The sequence below is a fragment of the Anopheles marshallii genome, chromosome 2 (assembly GCF_943734725.1).
Source record: "Anopheles marshallii chromosome 2, idAnoMarsDA_429_01, whole genome shotgun sequence".
NCBI classification, from domain to species: Eukaryota; Metazoa; Arthropoda; class Insecta; order Diptera; family Culicidae; genus Anopheles; species Anopheles marshallii.
This window is the reverse complement of record NC_071326.1, coordinates 39,379,759-39,399,455: the sequence shown is the minus strand read 5'-3', so window position 1 is coordinate 39,399,455 and position 19,697 is coordinate 39,379,759. Positions and strand designations below refer to the sequence as shown.

The 19,697-nt window shown below is 42.2% G+C and overlaps 1 protein-coding gene across 3 annotated transcripts in view; it reads right to left on the bottom strand.

Annotated features, from left to right (window-relative positions):
• The window catches only part of LOC128709335 (complexin), a 97,455-nt gene extending 81,898 nt beyond the window's left edge, over window positions 1-15,557 (bottom strand). Inside the window, exons 1-2 of one of the 3 annotated variants that reach the window (XM_053804329.1) lie at window positions 15,439-15,493; window positions 13,764-13,766 (exon numbers count right to left, since the gene is read on the bottom strand). In XM_053804329.1, the coding sequence (XP_053660304.1) occupies window positions 13,764-13,766; window positions 15,439-15,493 (58 nt within the window). Of the gene's footprint in view, window positions 1-13,763; window positions 13,767-15,438 lie in introns of all 3 variants that reach the window. The other 2 variants (XM_053804326.1, XM_053804327.1) reach the window with 2 other exon arrangements.
• Window positions 15,558-19,697: the final 4,140 nt, after the last annotated feature.

Genomic DNA, 19,697 nt, shown 5'->3' with positions numbered 1-19,697 from the left:
ACCAACAACCCGGTCCCAATACATAATTCAATCACGTCCCGTCACCTAGCCAGCTGTGACAGTTATCGGTACGGCCCGAAAGGACGCACTGCCCAAAAAAAAAGATTCCTAAAGCATCCTCTCGCCCGATACTTCGCTCTATATGTATGCGTTTGTGTGATTCAACTCGAGCCCAAATGAGGTCAGAGATGATTCCGAATGCTTTTAACGGAAACATGAGAAATCGATTAAAAAGGCACACACACACACCCATCACCATCATGGCGCATATGATACCGACGAAAGGCAGAATCGGGCCGGTTTATCATACTGCTGCTGAAGCTTTTAGCTACCAACTGGCGGTATCGCACGAGCGGAGAGTCCCACGCCCAAGGCCATGCACTCGGAATAAGAATTATAGCCTTTTCGCGTTAAAAATCAAATTTAATCCCGATCGCACCGATATACCCAACCAGGACTTCGGGCGGTTGAGTGTCCCCTTCAAACGGTGTGTTCCGTCGAAACGGTCACGACTCGCAAGCGTCATAAATATTCCCATGGGCCTACGCATGTACACGACACTGGCACAGTGGCAAACCTGTCCACCGACCGGGCTAGTGATGCTTGTGATCCATGTGCCGGATAGGCTATCGTACATTGGGGCAGTGAAAAAAAAAACATTGGAAAGTGGAAGCAGTTTAACCTGCGTGACACAGGATTAGCTCACTCGCCTCGGTGCTTTTGCCCGTTCGCCCGGTAGGCGGTAAAACCATTTAGTAACGCTCGATCACGGCGATGCTGCGATAAACGGGAGTATGGCTGAAATTGATTTTCCGGAAGCGATGCCATTAATCTTTAGTATATGCTTAACATTGCACGGTGTAACGCTGCGTTTAAAGGACCTTGCGCCGGTTTTACAAACCGTTCGTAATGTAATAACGTAATTTATCACTGATTACCGTGTGTCGATTGCCCGTGCACGGTAAGCCTGCCGCGGTACATGCGGTCACACCATACCCGGTTAAAGGTCTACGTATTATTTACCATTTCAATTCATTGCGCAAGCGAATGAAAAATCGTTTACCGCGCTTAATGGGCAACGATGGGAAAATGGGAGTTTTTGTTTTTTGGGTTGAAGGTATTCGCCATAACATGGGAACATTGAGAGGTATTTCGAAATGGTGAAATTAATTAACGCACCTCCACACTTGTAAGGTATATACATAAATCATTACCCATAGATATAATCGTTATTTTAGGGACACTTTCGTGCATCGTTGGAAATAGTCAGATGTTGGATAAACAATTTATGAAAATTACGTGCACTTTTGGTTTATTGTTTACCTTTAAGCCAAACAGAATCGATCGGTTTAAATCACACGCAACGTAACCGAATGTTCATTAGCACACTACAGGTCAAAAGATAAATAGCGCGGGGCTGGAAGCATAAAATAACAACACCCCATTCAAAGCACTCTGGAACGAATAATGAAAAGGCGCCGTGTTACTTAAGACGCAAAGCAGAGACCTACGGTGTGATGAATGTATCAAAAATTCAATTTATGATAATGTTTTGTTCGACATTTCATGCCATCCAACCATAGAAATGTTCTCATTTAACCCATAACGCTTCTGTCTATCTTGACGATTTAAAAGGGGGCCTGCTTTGAAATTCTTGCCACAAGTCCCCCGAAAGCATCACTGTGATCATTGGCAATACTTGGGCGAGCTCGCACCGAGTTACTTTAATATTGCCTCAACCGATACATTGCCTTTTCTCGTTTTGCATTATTTTCAACGTTCCAACGTTTCAACGTTTCCGAGCACACCTCATCTGATGGATATTTATGAATGAGCCATAGCTATGAGCAATTAATTCTGTTTTCCACTGTCCCAGACAAGGTTAATATATGCAATGTTTAATTCAACTGTAATCTACCCCACTATCTACACTGTTTCGTTCGGATTTGTGGTGGTTTCAGTTTTAAAGCACAATCATGTTTGCTGATGCTTCTTGTTTCGTTACTTGTGGTTATTTGCACACAATAATTTTGCAAATAAAAAGGCTGCAAATTGGCGATGTCGCTGGCACAACAAACATAAGTATACATATTTATATTTAACAAATATATCAAACTGCAGAGGTAAACACAGCAAAAACAGCTAATTACACGCCAGTGAAGTAACGCGCTTTTTATATTTCAAAAGGAACGACCAGGCCGTATTGCTTAAGTTAGGTGATTAGTAGAGTTATTTAAACCGATAGCATAGCATAATTACCATTTTTAAGCTTTTGTTCAGTTTTGCACAAAGTGCAATATTGAGACTTCGAGTTCAATTGGTAACAATGGAACAATTTCTAGTGTCCTTGAGAAGTTCAAGTAAAATTTGAAGAGCAATACGTGGAATCCTCTCTCTCGTCTTCTCATTCCTAAGTTTATGTTCAAATTAATTCCAACAAAACTTTATGAACTCAATCATATTGGTATGCTTTGCATTTGTTTATTCTTTACACAGAATTGAGCTCTACTTGCAAAAACCTGAGAAAGATGGAATACATTAATTATTTTCATGTACCATTTATTTTCTTCTACAACTAGAATAAAATCTAGACATGATTGCAACTTGCAAATTTCAATTGATACCTTTTTATAAGCTTACAATGTTTCTCTGTTTCTCTGCAATATTGCATTCATCAATGAAATTTTACGTTCTGGTTGTTCAACATTCGCCAGCAAAACGGGACTATCATCGAAAATAATTCAACTCAAAAAGGTACAAAACTACTGGATTATCTTTTCTTTTTGTCCTGTTTAACGAAGGTAACATTTCTATTCCTCCTAAAACACGGACACGCTCCAAAGTTAACTGCAAGACAAATGACAAAAACTTCTCGGAATTTCGAAGATACGCCAAAAATCACCTTACGGTTTGATCCGTCGTATCCCAAGAAAGGTTTTACTTTGAAACAACCGTCGTATCCCGACTGACAACCCCTTAAGCAAAGGACTTGAAGTAGCACAGAAAAAGTAAAAAACAAACCCCGAAATGAACATTGAGCAAATGCTCTGGTAGTGACTATTGCAACCCCCCAGCTCCGGAAAGCCCGAAACCATACCCGACGAGACAAGGTGAGATCCAGACAACGGAAAACCGGAGTCCCTTTTTTCCCTGCGGTACTTTCAATCAAATCAAAGATAGACACGGAACAAAACTGCTGGGATCGTCCGTTTTGTGCAATCGAGAAAATAACACTTTTTTGTCACGACTTTTGGGGGCCATTTTTTGGGACCACTGCCACTTTCATTCTTACGGTCGCTCGTTGACCTTTCCGGTGTTAGCCATTCCTTCCACCCCGGGCAGGGGAGAATGATCGACGTTCGAAATTTAGAAAATAGGTTCGTTCCATCCACAATCAGGTACCTCCCTTTTTTGGTAGATCGAATCCGCTCTATGTTGGGACAAATCAACCGAACCGTCTGTGTTTGCGTACAGCGTGCAGATTCGAACCGTTATGGCAAAGTTTTCGACAATAGGTAATCGGTGGCTTTCAAATTACTCTTTTGCCAAGAAACTAGAAGTCAAGCGGGAATTGATTGTCGACAAAGCAACATGGCAATGAAGAAAGACGTTGTAGAACCAAGCTCTTCGTGGAATGGTTGTGCGATTTTTGATGGTTTGATTTTGCTTCGTTCACGAAAAATGCCCCAAACGCTCAAGTATTTACCTTGGCACAGTCCATCATCAAAAAATCGGAGAGCACTTAACGTTCGCAACTAATTGTGAAAGGTCCTTCAAGAGATGGTTCGTGATCATCCTCCACCAACCGTTGCTCATATTATAATCAACTGAAACATTGGCAAAAATTGTGGAAAGCGTCCCGACCATTTGCTGTATCTTTCGTTCTACAAAAAAGGGACACTTTAGTGAAATGGACAGGAAACGTAGAAGCGACAAAAAGGGCCCTAAAACTGCGAAAGAATATCTCCACCAAGCCCACCAAAAATGAATTAATGGGACCAACTGCTTCAACCGGGATGGCAAAAGAAAGTTGTCCCGTGTCGGAATAAAAGTACCAGCGTCTCTTTTCCATGTCGTCAGTAAAGCCCACCCACTATTAACGTTGTTGCTAGCGAACAAGCGAAAAAGGTTGTATTTAATTAGACGTTTCATTTTAATTTCTTACCCATCGGTTGCCACCGGACAGCGCAGTCGTAAAGTGTGCAGATTGGGGTTGCATTACCCTGGTTGCGTATTGTTCACACCTTTGGCAAAAGGTAAAGCAAACGTCACCAAGCCAGCACACAACCCCCCGCACAACAGTACCCGGTGATGCAAGGGAATGAACTTTAGCAAGACCGCCGCTATCGTACTTTGGTGTGGGCGACATTAAACAAAGATTGTTTTTTTGTTCATAAAAGAATTTCATGCCGGTACCGGAAAAGAAACAGAAACAAAAAGTCCTGTTTGCCTAGAGGAACAGCGTTAAAACGATGTCTTTTTTCCATACATTTACGGAAATGAATGCAGTTTTGCTAATGAATCCAACCGTACCGAGTTCGGAAACATCGCGCGGAAGATCCATTTGACGACCAAGATGACATTTGTTAAATTTTAATGATTTCCTTGCGGTCCCACGCTTACATTTTGCTGCTGTAGTACCATCATTTATCATTCAACCCAGCAAAACGCCAAACAAATTGCTTCCTTACTGGTGGAATTGAATTCACCAATGATAAATAGTGCCCGCCTTTTTTGCAACAACAAAAAAAAAACGTGCAAAAAGGCGCGGCACGCTTTTTTGCAGCATAATTTGCTGCGCATGAAGCAAACTAAAGAAACAGTCATTCTAAAGAAGTTTTTTGTTAACAGCAACAAATGCTTTTGCTCGCGCACACACTTACACCGGGACGATTCATCTCATTAAAACAAGCTTTTTTGTAAACGTAATCAATTCTGCCCGATTCATCGTATTACCATCTGTCTGCAGATGGACCGAGTATGTTTGTTTAGTTTTTATTTTTTCAAAAGTGGGTGGTTAGTAAGCGATGCATCACATAACAAAAAACAGCTAAATTATCAAACGATGAATCTCGTCTCGGTTGATTCTGGAATTAAAAATAAAAAAAACCCGTCTCGATTTTGCCCAACGAGCTGTAACGCTGCGCTTAGCGCGGGTAGACGAAATTTGAGTCACGCCGAATGGAATATGACAGGTGAGCAAACACAAACACGCACACTGCCATCATCAGCCGCGACTGAATTGACGAAATTGAGAATTGACGCGTACGATGCTCACCAGACGGATTTTTATTTTCTTACCTTCGTGCTATTGTTTACTTTGGTGTAATTGCCATACTCCAATAACGTCGCTTGGATTAATACAAAACGTCCGGTCGTGGTAAAACCCACGATCAACACAATTCATCGTTCGGTCGGATGCGTGTTTGTGTAGCGTGTACCACGAGGATGCGTAGAATTAAAGTGTGCACATTTTGGGATAGACCAACCGAAGCCGATCTCATTGAGCCAGGTCAAGAGTACTGGTTCCGATTGAAGATTGTGCCAGACGTGCAGACACTAATCAAACATCGCGGAATTCGCGGATACGTCGAACGACCGACGAGACGAAATGGGAACTAATTGAAGCCAACCGAACAAAAAAAAACATGCAGCAACTCATTCGCGCTAACAATGACTTGTCGCAGTTTTGACAAGTTTGAGATCGTTTGGCCTAACGAATCTCACGTTCGCTGACTCACGGAAAATAACAAAAATCTAGCGAAATCAAGTTCCGAGAACGCGAACTTCGTGACGTAAGCTAAAGTGTCAATATGGCGCACTTATTTCCTTACACCAGCCAAAACCCAGCCTAATTAGGAGGGAAGAAGGATGTACAATGTTTCCCGTGCCGGTTGAGCTGTTGTCTGACTGCTCGTTTTCTTCAAGAAGATAAAAAAAACTTCAATCGATGCGGTGTAAAAAAAAGACACCGAGCAACCGCTCAGCACTAGTCGCTGAAAGCTCTCCATTTGCAGCAAGTATTTACTTAATACCGGGGGAAAGATAACAACAAACCCCCACAAAACCCAACCACGCTCACCCATGATTTCCATTTCGATCGGGATAAATTGAATTTGCAAATAAATTTCCCACAGAGAGATTGCCCTTTTTGCTAGAACGGGTTTGGGGACCCTCTAGAAGGGAGCAAAAAAAAAAAAGGCGTCTTCGCCACCACACTCGCACAGGAACGTTTTCCATCCATTCCAAAGAAAGCGTTTTCGCGAAACATACGAGCACAATTCGTATAAATTCGCGACTATAGTATGCGTCCCAGCGCTACAATGCGGGCAAGTCGCGAGGGTTAGACGAATAAAGGGGACGTTCCCTTATCCCATTATTTGAGCCCTCACCACCGTATCCTGTGAGCTGTGCTTATCAGTGCATTACGCTGCGACCGGATGGGAAGGTGGCTAACCTTGCGTTCCGTCTCCATTCCAGGACTTAGCAGTTCCTCGGGGCTATTGTGAAGTTTTAAAGCGCCATCCTCGCATCTCGCATCGGAGCGCCCTGGGTACCTTCAGACATGTATATGCTTTCTGCGCATAAGTCTTGATGATGTTTGAATTGGATTTAGCACGAACGCAGCGTGGCTGGCATTGGAAGGGTAGGGACACATCGAGGCGCACTTGCACTTACTAAAACCTTGGAAAACAGGGAAAGGTTAAAGTGGATTGAAGCTGAAGCAGCATTTCTTAGCAAAGCGGATAAAACGATGGTGTGGTTGTTGCGACGGAGCATAAAGATGAAAATATAACCTTCTACTAGAAGCAGAACTATTCAACTCACAGTCCAAGAGGCAAGAGCTGTTCTCGCGACGAAGGTTGTGTTCTATCGTTTCATGACGCAACTAAAAAAAACCTTCACATGTCCTTATGAATCCGACGTATCCACATCCCGGCTAATGCCTGTGGGTGCCTACGTAAATATAAACATCTGTATGGCAGTATGCTTTTTCTTTCTCCTCAACCCGGAAAAGTCCCCTATTGTGCATTACCGTAGCGGCAAAGAAACGGTTAGTTAAAACATGCTTTTTTGAATGGCATAAAATCGGTTGCTTACGGTTTTGTAAATAACTATGTTCACATTGAAATAAAAGCGACATCTTCATCACTTGCTAGCCACCGTAGCCGCCGGGCTGCACTCGTATCGCTTCTCAAGCATGCACGATCTCTACCGCGCGGGCTTTTACCTATTTCGCTTTATTTCTTTCCACCATCATCACGTGTTGGAAAGTGTAAGAATAAAAGCGAACGCCTGTTATTAAGCCACCCTTCTAGTCCCACTGAAACCATAATGATCGCTTCGCATGCGAACGATGTGAACAATGCTCTACCAGCATTGACAATACACGCCTCGTTCCCTCGTGTGAGACGACATTTTGTGATCTTGAAAATGGTACCGCTACCAAATGCGCTGCTGGCCTCTGGCTTGCCACACACCAACCAACAGCAGGGGAAGAAACAAGGCAGAAGGTGCAGAAGTGGTTTTTATGGTGTCTGAATGGGGATAAAAATTTAATGCCCTAGCAAAGAAAAGAGGTTTCTGCGGCATCGTTGTCTGCTGGAGCACACTCCGGCAGCGCTAAGTAACCTACTAATGATCCAGAATCCACTAATGAGACTGGATGGAAAATTCAATACAACATCTAAGCTTCACCAACACATAAGAACCCGTTTTTGTACAGATTTTTTTATATTTCTTATTCCTTCCAGAGTTCAGCTGCCAGCGACAGTAAAAGGATCAGATGAGAAGGTTTCCCGTATTTATCGTCTAATAAATAACTATACACCCCCGGCACTTGGAACTATCGTTTTACACCGATGGAGTCGAGTTTGCACGGGAATTACGTTGCCTCAAATGGCTCTTTTGAAGGAAAATTTCCTAGATCGTTTTTAACACGTTCCACGAAGCGACACGTCACGGATACAGATCACACGATGAGGTCCTAAAGAACCGTACTGAACCTCTTAAAATAGAGGGCGCGGGCAAAACAAATGGGCCAAGGGGTTTAGAATTTTAATTACAATTACACCAACATCGCACAGCGTAGCGCATATAAACAAACGTGAAAAGCTACGTTTTCTCAAAAGGACAATCGTTCCGGAAACGTAGCTGAGATTAGCAACGACAGCGATTGTTAGTCAGCGGTATAGTTTCACACCGGATTTCGACTATGCTCTAGTGCTGTGGCGCACGTAAAGAGCGCTAGCTGTACCCTTCGGAGGGGTAGTACACCTGCAGTCTTGTAAATGAGCAGGTCCCTTTAGATCCCAAAACTTTCATTTGTCGCACCATTTTCTCCCAACTGGCAATGGGAAGCTGAACTCAAAGAAACTCTACGTATGGTAACAATAACCACGCCAACCTAGGAAGAATGTGATCCACCCGGATCGACAACGGTTCAAAGGAGGGAAAAGGTGGTAGAACATTTGTAACGCGTTACTCTCGGGCTTTCAAAAAAAAAACCCTAGTGCTCAGCGCTTGGTTATGGTACAATAACCTTCAAACCTTACAGCTATCTGGAGTGAACATGCGGAAAAACCGGGCAAGAACACAGGAAAGGTGCTAGCGTTCGTGTTCCCTGCCACTACTTAGCGCTTACGAGTGCCACTTTCATCTAGGTCAAGGAGCGGGAAGAGATTTGTAGCCCTCTCGAAGGGTTTCGGTGCCAGGAAGCGCTGAAAGGCCGTAGCGATGGAGGGCACCATTCCATCCGAGACGTGACTGAGCACACGGAACGGAATGGAACCGCCGGGACTAGAACGGACAAACCGTGGTGAACCGTGAACGACACGAACGAAGATTAATAAACTAAGAAATCGGAAACAATAGGTGCAGTGTGCGCTCCTGGTAGCACACGTTTGCTGCTGCTGCTAGAAAAAAATAGAAGGCTGCTGGATTATGCTGGAGTGAAATCTGGGCACCACTGGTGAAACTTTTATTTTTTACCACGTTTTCCCTTCACGCGTCCTACCAGTACCAGCAGCACCCGTGGGGGTTTTCGGGATACAGAAATACGGCGAATTCATTACCGAGCGTAGCGTTGTAATAGGAAATCCCGGCTGGGTTGTGTGGATACGTGTAGATGTTCTGTGGAAATTAATGGCAGCGAGAAACAATGCCTGCAGCCGGTGCATATTTCGCCGACAGCTTACAAACGCTTTTGCACATGGACTGGTTCGAGGATCGTTCAGACACCATGCTGCATGGCGGAGCTGAGCCATTTTTTGGGTGAAAGAATGCTGTAAAATTTACTACAGTTTTATAGATTCCCTTGCTATTTTGCTGCTGTAGTGTGAAATTAATTCAAAAGCTGTGCTAGATATAAATTAGATGATAAATGCACGATTCATATCAGGTAGCTTTTTGTACTTCTCCATTTGGAGAAAGTAACTCCTAAGGTATATAAATATCATCGGTAAAAATTGTAAGTGATATCCACGTTTCCTACTAAAACAATTTCTATAGTACTCTATATTATTTTCATTATTACTTTCTGTGTTACTAGAATCCACTAAGACATTTTCACTACAGCACAGATCGCACTGTACATCGAGATAGCAAATATAAAAATTCAACACCCACACACGCCCCAAGCTAAATCTAAATCAAAGGCACGAAAACAATAAGCTTGGCCTAACCCTTCACGGAGGTGGTTTGACCTATTTGCATTACGAATCACTGCAGCGACAAGGATGCGGAACAACAAAATCTCCAAAGGCAATATTTACTTTCAGGCCCAAACAGGTCCTTATTATGCGGCTTACCATCTGGGTGGGTTGTAAACAAACAGGGCATATGAACATATTGTGCACAAAAGGGGAAACAATTGATTGTTTGTACTAAACACAGATCAACTGTGTGGATGCGGTAGTAAATATATACCCATTATATTCTTAGCAAAACAATCAAACTTTCATGCGGCAGGGTTCGAGTATGTGTGGTAAAGCTAGAGCCATTTCTGAACTCTCTTCAAGTTGAAGTGGGTTATGCAGAAGGAGATGTGCAATTCTTCCCTCTCTTGTGATTGGAGTTGAACAACACTTTGGTTCTATACAAAGCTTTCACATTAGACGTACTGAAACCCATGCAAAAGGTGTAAATTGAGAAAGCTTAGAACAGCATCTTAGCACGCTTTAACCAACATCTGTAAATTGAAATAGCTTAGAACAACACAATAATTATTCGAATTGAAACTTTGCACATGTTCCAGCATGTGGGAACATCCCAAACGTGTCATAACAGTTTCTAGTTCAACTGGAAGAGAATGGAGAAATAGCTACAACTATACTTTTTGAACTTGAAAACTCAGCTATCTATTAGCATTCACTTTAAAATTAGACTGTGAAACACTGGAAAGCAGACAAGTTAAAAGTATGAGATGTAATTATGTGAGGTCTAACTACTCTTAATTAAATTCTATCGACGCATTGAGATCAAAATGCTATCAAGATTCCCAATGTTGTGCTATTCATTAGTTATTGGTACTCAAATGTGAAGCAAACAGTTAAAATTCCACATTTAGAAAGTCCCCTTTCTAACCTGGATCGTGGATATCCCTGACCTTTTCATCCTCTCTTGGTGTTTTGGGTAATATTCCATTGTACCATATCTACTTTACTAAAGCTTACTAAGCTTTAACCTCAATCGTATTCTGCAACAGTACAAACTTATAGCTTGACACCATGAGATCGCACCCGGCGCCCAGCAGATTCATTCAACACAAATAACATCAATTTGCTGTACGCAGACGTTCAATCTGAATTAAAATTCATTAGTTTGCTCAAGCATTCTAACCAATCTTATCACCTGCTTCCCTGAATCCCACAGCAAATTCATCTATATTGATCCTCACAACAAGAAAAAAAAAGCTACCAACAGTCTTTCGCCCCACAACGGAAGCGTTCGTAGTGCAGTGCAAAAGAGAATGACCGAATCGTGATCGAATTTAGCCATTGCAGTGTTATACCGACGGCCGCGATAATGCAACTATTGAATCGGTGCTCGATACGATCAAAACACCCGGAATTCACCACACCGGGATTGAGTTCCTCTAATGAAGTTTTCTACTCCACTGCACGGGCAGCAGTCCGGGCACCAGCAGGGACGGTGGATACGAAGCGAACGGGCGAAATTCTATTTGCGTTCGAGAAGGTTAGCATTAAATGGATCGCAACCGGAAGTCCAGGAAAAATGCAACCGCACCATCACTCGCGCTGGGTTGCTGCTCGGGCGAACATGACGCTTCGACCGGACTGCGGTCGACTGGACGCGGAAACGTGACTGAATTAAGATTTCGGTGCGGGTGTTTTAAAGCATACCGATGGATGTGGCTTTTTTTTGCTTTGTTTGCCAATCAAAGCATGATTTAGCCATTTTATGTTGCCAACGGGTGTGAAAATGGTCATAAACTGTGAGAGATTGCATGTTAAGAGCGGCCACTAGCCACCATGACACAAAACAAACAACTCAAGTAAAAGTTAAATGAAATACTCCAATTGGCTCTGTGTGTGAACGCGCAATTGCGGGAATATTGATGGTATGACATGGTTTGCAATAAAGTTTCTAGTATCATTTATCGCGTGGGTATTAAATTACGGTCGGCTGTCATGCATTGTCAACGATAACGCTTAAGCGAACACCTCCTAAGAGCTTTCCCAGCATCCATTGCAGATGTGTGAATAACATTCAAAGCATTCATTAGTGCGCTCCTGCATAAAAACACCTCTTTTAACCAGGCCATGACATAGACTCTGCTACAAAAAGTGTCTAAACGAAAAACACAAACTATGCATATCTAACCAACGACTACTGGAGTATGAAATTCGTCCAACCTACCCAATAGATTGAGAAAAAAACTCTTCCCCGTGTTTGAAATATTAGCTCTCTCGCTCTTGCTACCCGTTGGCTACAGGAGGAAAAGGATAAATTTGACCATAAAAAATGTACAGCTCGTAAAAACTTTCAAATGTCCCACATGAGCATGATGCCTGAACTTTGAATATGTCCACTTTGCTGCAGTTGATGGCATATAGCCGCCGTACATTCGCTCTGCGCCCGTATATGCGTACATCCGGACACACACACACAGCACATGTACTCGGTGGCGCACGATGGATTCTCGCTGTTCCGAAGTTTGCGTTGTTGTTTTTCTTCTTTCCTTTCATTCAGCATCAGTCAGCTGAACCTTCAACAATTCTTCGGCCGCCAGCCAATCGAACGGGAAAATTTTCATGAATTTTACAAAACTTTGTGATTTCCCAACGCGTCCTCTTGTTCGCGCGGCGGAGCGAGCATGGCGAAACACAAAGTACACACTGGCTCTTTTGAACAGTAGTCCTGCCCGAACGGACACGGCGCTACACATTTTTGGTGGTCCTTTCTACCATTTTCAAAACGATATTCGCATACATATCGCTGTGCCGCAGCGGAACGCTAAGTTTGCGGATATTTTTTTTGGAAGCTCCGGGTTTTAAGGGGGAGAAAGTATGGTAAAACGGCCGAGCCCGAATCACCGAAAACAAAACACACGCACACATAACGATAGGGCGCGCTTCTGGAGCGCATCCACAACGTCAATGGAGCAAAAAAGAGTACGAATAAAGCTTCGGTAGCGTGAAGGAAATATTAGCAAACCGTTTGTTTTAGCGTTGCGGGATACTTTTTTTTCAGCGATGGTGGGCGGGTAAAAAAACACCCACACACACACAATTCTCAAGTTAATTTCGATCTGAACATAACGTGCGTACGATGAATAAACGATTGGTATGATACGTACATTTGTGCCAGTGCCTAGCCGGTTTTATATCCCACAATGGAAGCGGAAGGAAAATGTTCGTTTTCCCTTGATAAGAACATTTTGAAATGGGAGGCATTTTTCCAAATTGGGTTGTTATTTTTTTATTTTCGGAACAGCATAATGGTAATAAACTCTTACAACCGTTTGGGGGATCATAGCGGATGTCAGCTGTACTCGTTATTTTTATCCCTGTAGTTTGCAGAAAGTTTCCAATGTTAAAAATCTATTTTCAGTTTCACCATTTTTTTTACTTTCATTTGGTTGTTATCAATTTACATGCCGATATACCATCCATCAGCTTTCATATTCATCGTTGCTGTCACTCCAAACAAGACCATGTCGGTCGTATCCATCCGTTGCTTCTATTGGCCAATAAAAGTTTGCAGCGACGATGCAATGCATATTCTGGCACAGGAAGAGTGACTTGACTTTCCAGTCTTTATTGAATTACGACACTTTAAAGGCAAAGAGATATTGTACAAGCGAGTGTAACACCCATCTCCTTATTATTTCTTTCAGTAACATACAGCATGTCAGCGGTATTGAAAGCTGGCAGATATGCAACTCGCATCAAAATGAATTGTAGGTAATCATCATCAGCTTTGACGAATATAGTCAATACTTATCTTCTCCATGTTTTTGATGAATGATTAAAGCAAGTATTTCCTTGGAGCATTTGAGACTCACTGGGAATTTTAGAACACATTTCGAACCCTTAGATTTATTTAAGCGCATACGACCAGTTTAGGTGCAGGACATCTTGTACAATCAATTATCAATATTTAAACAAATCTGGTTCCAAAATCGAGCATAAGATTTAAATTAATATTGCGACGAACTCATCTACGAACATAATAATCTATGCAAATACAATGTACATAGTGTTTTTCTTCTCAAATTGCCGTTGTTCATTGCCAATTACTATCTAGAAATTCTTTAAACCCTAAGATCCATTTGACCAGACATGTGCATCAACTGTTCTTTACACAATTTACTAGTATGTAAATCCCCCAAAGTACTTAAAACTCCCTGAGCATTAGAATACTTTTATTATTTATGTGACTTTTATGCTGCTGTATAGGTACAGTATTGATATATTTTCAGACAAAAATAACGTTATACCACTAACACTAACAATTTTGATGTAAATTGATATTTTAAAGTTTCGACACGAAGTATTTGTTTAAAGTATTTTAAAGCTTTGATTGAAGTTTTCGACGAAACTATACGAACTTCTCAAACCAGTGCTCGAAAAATTAGCTCTTTTCATGCTTATTTGCGTATACATTCTCTGAACTGACTATCGAACTGCATCTGTTGTGAAACACCTTTATCAGTATCTGACAACGAACAAACCAACTCTTATCCAGATTTGGGAGTGCAACTCTTACGAATATTGATATTTAAGCTACCTTTCCTTTCTATGGATTGGAACAATTGTTTAATCTATTGCAAGTGTAAAACTTGCGATGATAAACAGTAAAATAAAATGGAAAAAGTATTGCTCTTCTGAGTAATTTTAAACTTCCGCACATGAAGTTCCATTTTCAATTTTAAACTTAACCCTTTCCTCAATCATCAAAACGATCGGGAAGCTAGTGCCGATTATAGGTTGAAAGATGTATTTCCGATAGCATTAGTAGCTGCCGCATGAAACGCTGGTAAATGATGAGAACCAAACACTTCCGAACGGATCGCCATTAAAGTAGATAAGCGCAATACACGCAGCCACACATTCTTTCGGCGTAATTACCGGAATCCAGAGTCGAATGTACATTCTTCGCACAGCAAACATCCACACCACTACATCATTTTCGCTGCTACCAGCGCCAGCATACTTCCGGCAGCCGGAATGCTTTCTGCCGGTTCTGGAGGCCAAAAGAAAGCCAAGGCACATTTTTAATTAAAGAGTCATGTGCTCCACTCACACACAACGCGACGGAGTGGCGGTGCATTCATTTCGTGCCGGTGCGGCGGTTCGGAAAACAAAAACCATTTTTCCGGTTCGCACAACCGGTTTCGTGGATTAACCGTTTGCTGCCAAATGGAGCGAAACAAAGTGATGCTAAAAAGCGAAGTGAGAATAAAACAAAACAGACACAGCCATAATGAAACGACAATGCCGCGCAAAACATGCTGTTTTTTTAAAGCTCCCGTACGCACAGAAACAGACAACCGCACGCGAAACCGGGTGTCCTGAGCTTTTTGCCACCAGTCCAGCTGGATCCAGGCTGGACTGGGATGCCGAATTATGAATAATTTATGAGCCCATTATTTACGATGATTTATGCTGCACATATTGCTTTCAATGGGGGGAAAATGAGATTCTAATGACGGGTGCCACGTGAGCGTGGTCTGTTCCTAGTCGATGCGATTTATATTGGGGGGGGGTGGAGTTTCTTCAGGAATCGAGAGGGCTTCTTCCCGGGTAGCACACACTAGCGGCTGGGTTGAATGTGACGCCACCCTCCATTGAGGTGTTTATAAACAAACGCAAAAGCAACGCGCACACATACATACTTGCGCTGGTTTGACAAATGTAACGTGGCACGGGTGATTATTGCAGACAATCCTTTTAGCCTTTCGCTTACACTTACCTTTAACGGCGTTCAGCTTGTTGCCGACCATTTGCTTCGCGACGAATGCGGCCATTTTGCGTCCGGGTTACTTTTACAACGGGTGTAACGCTTGAACACTGTATTATCGCTTCGGGGAAAGCGTCTCCGTCTGTTACACACTTAATAACGATCAATATCACTCACGCTCGTGTACGTGTATTAGTTTACTGCTTAGTTAACGATACTGTTTTTGCTGTAAAAAAATCACACAAATGAATAAAAGAATTACAAGAGATAAACGTACAGGAAAATGACATGGCTAATTTTCCCACTTCATTTTAGAACAACTTGAAGAAGTCTTTTGTTTTTCGTCGCATTCTCATCCGACATGTAACAGTTTGTACACTTCAGTTGCCACTAACGCAAAGATACAAGTTTGAACAGGTTGGACAATGCGCGAAAATAAACAGCGTGCTGCTAACGAAATGCCAGCGCAAACCCAAACCCAAATACTAGCACAATTCCTTGCAAACAACCAACAAAAAGATTCTTAAGCCGTTGTCATGCCTTTCGTTTGGGCTTCTTTAAACATTTTCTTTGATTTTGCCCTCCATTCAGCTGTCCGTTAAAACCATTCTTTGCCGATCGTGTTTCCGTTGCGATGCTTTCACTTTCTGTCCCTTCAGGTGTTCTTGTTGGTTCGTTCGTCTCCTTTCACCGCATTACACAGCCGTTAAGTTAACAGAAAAAGGACCCGACCGGGGGAAAAAAACAAGGCGTCCGCACGTCAGGACAACGGACACCAGCGAACGAGCAAAACAGAACTTTTAAGCGTTTGCCTTCGGATGGAGGCGCACGATGAACTGGAGTTTCTATCCACGCTATTTTGCTTCATTTTGTTTGCACTGTTTCATTGCACAACTGGGTCCAGCCCGCTAAGCGGTAGTGATTTGGTTGGTGTATGTGTGTGTTTTCCAAAGTTTTCCGAATCCGAATGTTCTGCCAAAAAATTCTCCTTTCAAAAGGAAAAAAAACAGAAAATTGTTCACATAATTTTTTAACTGATGAGAACTGTAGACAATCGGACCGCAGCTCGATCGGGACAGGTTTTGATGTTTCGCTGCTTTTATTTCTGCTTGAAGCTGCGCTGGTTCCGCTTTTCTTATGGATTAGCCCAAAACTTTCCACAGCGGTGCAGTTGCTGGACGTTCGGCTTCACATTTCACAGCCCCTTAGGAACAACGAACGTTCAGTATGAGCAACCTGCAAAGAAATGTATTCGAGATAAAGAGAAGAGAGAAAAAAACGGTTTGCGTTAGTTGGAGAAATTGCTGTTTTTGGAAGGAATTTTTCAAGCACAGTTGGGAAGGACAAGTGCAAGAGCAAGTTTCTTGCTATTCGCAGACAAAAACACCACTAACGACTGAACGGTGAAGTGTAGGCAACATAATGAAGGAATGCGAATTGTTTCGAAATAGTTTCGCATGTTTATGGTACGAAATAGCGAATTGCTTTTGGCAATTTGCTTGAAAGTTTTCAAATAAAGAAATGATTATTTAAAAAAGAAAAATGTTTTATAAATTTAAATAGATTTCATATTGCTTAACCAAGGTTGAAATTAAACGAAAACATTATATATAATAATGATATTATAAAGAAATTAGAAAAAAAAATGCTTGAAATTAGAAAACAAACAAGTCATTTTGATCAGAAAAACTATGCAACTTGCCGAAATTTGAAAAAATGGTGGATCTACCCCGATACATTCAAGTATAACATGAAAATAATTCAGCACTAACATCTTTGCGACAAGAAATCGAAAACCCTGTAAAGGGAAAGGTATACAGACACCGCAAACCAAGAACTCTTCAGATGGTAGTACCTCAAGAAAGTTAAGAAGAAGCACTTAAATCCTCTCTCAGTAAAATAATTTTACTAATTACCTTCAAATCTATGCTTATTATCAATGCTCTGCATAGTATTGCCGTAAAAAGTCGCTCACGTGCTGTCCGTTGCCCTTACTTAATATCATTCTTTCAGGTCTCACAATATTGATTTTTCTGCCCTGACTCATCCAACGGTTTGCTGGTACGGTATGCAACGCGATTCTCCTCTTTACTACCGGCCCTGAGCCTAGGCAAGCAAATTTAATTCCCTAGAAGCAGTCTCTAAATATTTAACGAATGCATGTCTGCTGTCCTATTTTCTGTACCCTTTTTAAGCCGAATTCTTTCTACCGAGGCAAACTACTCGACTGCACCCAATCGCCACAAGCAGAAACGAGAAATGAAACCGAGCTATTCCATCACTGCCCCGAACTGCAACGGGATGCCCGCGAACGGTCTGAAAATAGATCGAAACACCGTCCTTCGTGTTCGGCAACGTTGGGAACTAGCCAAAAGTCCTTGATTTTGCTTATGTCCGGCACATATTGCCCTCCGCCATCGTTGTACCGGCGTTCTACGCCGTTGCGGCAAATGACAAGACGGTGCTCAGCATACATTAGCAATACAAGCGAGGCTGCACTCGGTTTCCGTATGCTCTGTATGAAGAGGTATTTTTGTTTCCCTTTTTTCGCCATCTTGTTCCTCGCGTGCATGAAAACTTCTGAATCGATAAAAGACATCCGGCAGGAAAAGATATCAGGGTGGATGAGATAAATAAGGTACACAAGGGGAATGATTTGGTAGCTCCGCTTACATAAACCTTGGCATGCAGAAAGCCCGCAACGCTACAGCAACCAAACTCAACCGTCAACAAACATCTAGTTTGCGAGAACCGTGCTCAAGCACCTCACAACCCGAAGCAGCAGCAGCAGCCGCAAACGAAATGATGATACAAATTGGCGAAATTTTTCAATCTCCAGCATACTCGAGCTTCCGGAGTTTATGCCCTGGCCGAGCTGGAGTAGAATGCTTCCAGACGCAAGGAATTGCGATATTTTGTGGCCATGATGGGCTGCCGTGCTAGGTAGGTCGGGTAATCGCAAATACAACATTTTATGGTCACTACACCAACAAATCGTTCAGTGGACCGCGGGAAGAGTCAGCGGGTGATGACCGTAACGAGTGGACGAGCCGGTGCAAACTGATGATGTAATCAGATTCCGGACCGCTTTAGTGGAAGCGAGTAAATTCTTCCCCCGGTCGAAAGAGACGGGTGATCGTGTGGGTGAGCACAGGATCGGAAAAACGAACGTGTCGTGGAAAAGCACACAGCAAAACTGCTGCTGGGTGTCGGAGGGTAAGCTGGATCGTTCAAATTAAAGTATCGTAACATTAAGCGGTCCAGTGAACGACCGTTTCTGGGTTTAGGATGTGTACGTAAAAAAAACTTCTTCTCATTTTAAAGATATGAACCATTAAATGAGGTTTAGAGGAACGTATGAAATGGATGCACTTGAAGCGGAAGTTTTATGGACAATTTATGGACAGAAAAAAAAAGTTTAGTTTAGTTGGAAACTATCAGAGTGGATTCTGAGACGGGAAGTAAACCACTGACCATAACTTAACTTTGCGAGTGAGACCGAAGAAACCTTCCATCTCTTAATTGACTTCAAGGTTGCACAACCTAGCATAGGCAGGTTCTGAGATAATACTTTACGACTCAATGAGCTCTTCTGCAATTCCGAACAAGTTTACCATAAGGTAAGGATGAGATTGACGAACGCAACGTGATGATGGTTGATGGGAAATTCTTAGGTTTTTACCATTTAGATGCAAGATGCAATTTAGCAAGCGAAAGATCTCGCATTCTATAAGTAATATTAGATCCCGGCATGCACTGCAGATATAGACGTAATTGGTAATCCCAGAGGATTGAGTAGACGCCGGGAATCTTTTGGTGTGTTATTCACAAGCAAAAAAATATAAAATGATGTTAGCATTAACAACGACCATGCACACAAATCCTTACCTACATAGGGATAATCTAGGGAAAGGTAATCGCAACTTTGAAGTCGTTCAAAATTTCGCCTGCATTGGGTTAAAAATCAATTACCGACATCGTTGTACAGAAACGTGCTAAGAGACTCAATGCTGGACCGGTTGATCTGAGGAAAATTGATAATCAGAATCAGTCGTAAGACCCAACGGAAATGGTGTGATGGTGTGAAGTAACTAAATATAAAACAAACATTGTAGACCAAATTCCTAGTCATTACTGCAAGTGACATATTATAGGAATGCATGTGATAATATTTTTCTGTTTTAATCAATCACGCTCGGTTTAAAAGCGTCAAATTCTTCAAGTAGTTCTGTGAATTCACACATAACAATTCGCACTTCGATCGCCACGCT